Source organism: Cnephaeus nilssonii, assembly GCF_951640355.1.
Source record: "Cnephaeus nilssonii genome assembly, chromosome: 6".
Lineage (NCBI taxonomy): Eukaryota > Metazoa > Chordata > Mammalia > Chiroptera > Vespertilionidae > Cnephaeus > Cnephaeus nilssonii.
In genome coordinates this window covers 47,956,446-47,960,613 of record NC_137077.1, presented here as the reverse complement: position 1 = coordinate 47,960,613, position 4,168 = coordinate 47,956,446, and the positions used below count along the sequence as shown (strand labels likewise).

Sequence of the window (4,168 nt, the reverse complement as noted above, 5' to 3'; positions counted from 1 at the left end):
CTGGTCTTTGGTCGAATTTTCAGGGGATTTATACAGCTGCTAGGACAGTCATTTCTATGATGTCATAAAAGTTGATATTACTCCTCCTAAAACTGTATAATACCCACTTCATGGGTATTAAGAGCTCAAGATAGTGGAAATCTAGTCTATGACTAGAAAACAGGTAGTTAAGGGCCCACCTCTGTGGTCGTAGCCTATTTAAATAAACAAAAACACCAAGACACAGACAGACATGACAAAATATTTAATGTCTGTGCATGTGCCTCCCCCTGCCCCAATTCCTGTTACAATTTGATAGCCGCCTTATACTGGCAATTCCAGAGAAAACATGGGCACTTATCCCCAGCAGGACTTGAAAACCATTAAGGCCCTGGTTCTCTTGATTTGGATGATTGTAGGTGAGCTCTTTCCATAGCATGCCTCAGGCCTCTCTGGTCAAGGAGAGGAGCCCCCCCAGTTCTACAGGTCTCCTGAGGTCTTCTGTTCTTCTGCAGCCTGGCGCCTGGAAATGCGCCGCTGGAAAAAGTGGTAGGCTCGAACACTGCAGAGGTAGCCCCCATACACAGTAAGGAGCATCATGGAGGTGGAGAAAGTCTTGTAGCCAATGTCAGCTAGTTGCTTGGCAGTTGGCATGTCGTCCCCTAAAAGAAAGACTGAATTTAGACACCAGGATAGGTCTCATGTGCCCAGCCCACTTCCCTGTTTAAAGCCATTCCATAACTTCTGCATCCTGCTTAGTCTGTCTTGGCCCCTACACAGATGCAGAGTCTTATAGTGGAAGACGACGTTTGGGAAGTCTAAGATTCAAAATAAATAAAATCTACACAAAACACAGACACACAGCTGGAAGCAGGTGAATCCGGATGACATCACAGCTAACACCTCACACTCCATGTTTTTGGGAAGAAGTGACTGGTACAGACCACCCAGAAATGTTAACTGGTACATTAAGCATGCATCCGTTTTTCTGGCTAACAGGCAATTAATGGAGGTAGCCAGGGATTAAACATTAGCAGTAAATTATTCTCTGTAGGAGATCAAATGGGAACCTTCTAGGCAATATCCAATTTATTTTCCCATAAAAACAATCTTATTCACGGTGGTTAGGTTCCCAGGTTAGCCCTCAAGCATCTGTTTAAGCCATAATATTCCTGAAATAGTGCCAACCTTCCACAGCATTAATTCTAAGTTCCAAACATAACACAAAGCACCTACCCCAACGGCTAAAAAGAAACGGAATCCCCAGCAAACTGTTAACTCACATTTGCATGAGATAAATTACTTCTAATTTAACCATTCCCTGGATATTCTGAGCTAGAGAACAAGAGAAAATCTAGCATGCCAATCTCTCATCCTAAACAAAACGTTCCTCAGTTTGGGACTATGAATGTGTTCTTAGACTCCTCTTTGTTGAGGGAACTGAAATTAAGAGACTAGCTGAGATTAGTGAGAATATGTTTCTTAAAAGTCAATGTGGAAGAAGAAAAGCTCAGGATTAGCTGGTTTAGGGAGTCAGGAGTAGGGTGAGGTAAGTGCTTCTCTGAGTTCTATGGGCTGAACATTTCCTTAGAGCCAGTCCTTGAAGGTGGACCCCAAGCTGAGCTGAGGCATAGCTTCCTTGAATTATAATTCCAAGTGACTTTAAATAAGGTCAGAGGAAGAAAACCAAATGGCACAACCTCAAGATGAGGTTATCTGAGCTTCAAAAGGACCCCAAGCTGTGAGACTGAAGAAAACACACACACAGAGCAGAATATTAAGAGACTTGCAGACCTTCAACCTCCCCCCTACTTCTTTCCCCTCATATTCCCCATAACCCTGGCCAGATGCTAACCACTTCTTTGAGGAGCTGAAGGAAGAAGGCTGGAAGCATTCACTAGCCAAGAAACAAAATGGTACAACTTGGCTAAAAGAGTGACAGAAGACTTAATAGACTTGATTTTGGTATCTAGAATCTCACTTCTCTTATCTAATCCAACCTAAGATTGTTCCTATTTTCAAATTTTAAAAAACTCTTCACATGCCCTGAGCTAATACAGGGTGTAGAAAAGAAGACAGATGCAGAAGTTCAGAGATTTATTAACTGAATGGATGAGGGCAAAGCTGAAAATATCTCCAAGTTAGGAAACTTTGTCCATTGGGGCACTTAATAGAAATAAGAAACAAGAAGAAACAGGTGTGTGCACCCAGGTGGTGGTCACACTGTCAGTCAAGATCTTGATCTGGGTTTTGGACATCTTAAAATTAAGATGCTCAACACAATATTCAGGTGATGATGTCTATCAGGCAGATGGGTATGCAAATCTGGACAGCTCTTGGGAGGTAACGAGTGACACCAAAGCAGAGGATAAGACCAGAGAGAGAAGCCAAGGAAACACAAGTATGAAGAAGCAAAATAATTAGGGTAAGAAAGCAGGTAGAGCATTCCAAATATTTCGGGGGGGGGGGGGCGCTTTTTCATTTAACTATATCCCTCTTCCTGGTTGAAAGTCTCTGCTGTACCAAGTCACTGCCACTGACGGAAGTGAGCTGCATTTTTCAGGTGTACTGGGCCAGAATGAGAACCGGGAACTACTACTGCAAAGTTATGTGCCTCGAAGATTGGTCATATGGGAATAGATGACTAGGTCACAGGTAAACCTAGGGCAGTGATGGCGAACCTACGACACGCATGTCGGCACTGACATGCGTAGCCATTTCTGATGACAAGTAGCCATGCCGAGGATGAAACATGTGCTGCTCCTGAGGATGAAACATTTGCGAAATAATGTTTTTTCCTCAAAGTGACACCCTACCCGAGTTATGCTCGGTTTTTTGGCGAAGTTTGACACACCAAGCTCAAAAGGTTGCCTGTCACTGACCTAGGGTAAAAATTTAGTGCACTGAACTGTAAGTCATTAAGTAAAAAGCAAATTCTTAGCCAGGGCCCCAGCAGGCCCACAAACCCTGACCTCCCCCCGGCCTCCCCGCCAAAGGTCAGAGCTACTAGAGTCAGAACTTGGAGGGCCAAGACGCCCGGCTGGAGTCAAGGTTTGACAGGAACCTACAGCTGCAAGGAGCTTGTTGAGCTGGACGCAGTGCAAATCGCGGCGTAGTCCGCGTGCAGGATACACCGGTGACTTCAAGGGCACGGAAGCCTGAAGACTGGGGCACGGGAGAATGCGGCCCAAATTGGCGCGCCTCAGCCCGCCCCAGCAGACGGCGTACCTGGATGTTGCAGCTCGCTCCCGTCCAACCCAGGCCTCCACTGGCAGCGTCTCGCCACCACAGCGCGCGCAGCCTGACACAGCACCTAACACCAGGGTGGCGGTCCAGGAACAACCTAGACACTGAGGTGCTATTGGTCAGGGAAGCCACCTTTTCTCCCTCCGCCCACCCGCCCCAATTACCCTCTAGGATACGACTCCCAACTCAGAGAGAGTGCACCGCGTGCCGGACACTGAGGCGGGAGCGCGCGCCGCCCGCAGCCCCGCCTGGTTGCCGTCCTTGAACTTCCGGCTTCCGGCCCAGCCACCCTTACTACGCATCCTCAGACGATCCTCCCTTTCCAGGAGGCCCATTGGATTCTGGGGGTTGTAGTCATTCTCCATTGAGCGAGGGTCTTTGGTGACTCAAACTCTAGAACTGGAACTTTTAAGTACCCAGTCACGAAAGAAAAGACGGTCTTTCTCGCGGACTCGGTCAATCAGCCCATCCCCAGCCTACGGCGCCGTGAAGTCTCCAGGTGCGAGGTAGGCTCCCCCGGCTCAGCCCTCTGGAGTTGAACCGCGCGCCCCCTCGAGCCTGGAGCTGCCCTCTACCCGGTGGCCCAGCTCAGGTAGGAAACGACCCGCCCCGTGAGGCCTGGACCGCCAAGGAGGCCGCAAGTCTGGCCATGGCCATGGAGTGGGCCCGAGGACTGTTTCTGTCCTGTGTGTGACCTCTCTGCTCGCAGGCGGCAGGATAAAGTCCCAAAGAAGCTCTGGGAAGGGGATGAGAGGGGCGTGCCCCGTGGGGGAGGAGAACTGCGTGGGCACTGCTAGGGGCTGGGAGCAGCTGGGAATGTCGAGGAGGGCTTTCTTTTTCTTCTTCTTCTTTTTAAATATATTTTTATTGATTTCAGAGAGGAAAGGTGAGGAAGAAAGAGATAGAAACATCAATAATGAGCGAGAATCATCATTATTGGTTG

At 48.2% G+C, this 4,168-nt stretch overlaps 1 protein-coding gene across 3 annotated transcripts; it reads right to left on the bottom strand.

Annotated features, from left to right (window-relative positions):
- Positions 1-229: 229 nt before the first annotated feature.
- Positions 230-3,498, bottom strand: COX14 (cytochrome c oxidase assembly factor COX14). 3 transcript variants are annotated; one of them, XM_079775233.1, is made up of 2 exons: positions 3,390-3,498; positions 230-641 (listed from the first exon to the last, which is right to left on the bottom strand). In XM_079775233.1, the coding sequence occupies exon 2, from the start codon at positions 631-633 to the stop codon at positions 460-462; it is 174 nt and encodes a 57-aa protein (XP_079631359.1). In that variant the 5' UTR covers positions 634-641; positions 3,390-3,498; the 3' UTR covers positions 230-459. The 3 variants fall into 3 exon arrangements, with proteins under 3 accessions (XP_079631359.1, XP_079631360.1, XP_079631358.1); XM_079775234.1 differs by lacking the exon at positions 3,390-3,498 and adding an exon at positions 3,048-3,378; XM_079775232.1 differs by lacking the exon at positions 3,390-3,498 and adding an exon at positions 3,208-3,348.
- Between the last annotated feature and the right edge of the window lie 670 nt (positions 3,499-4,168).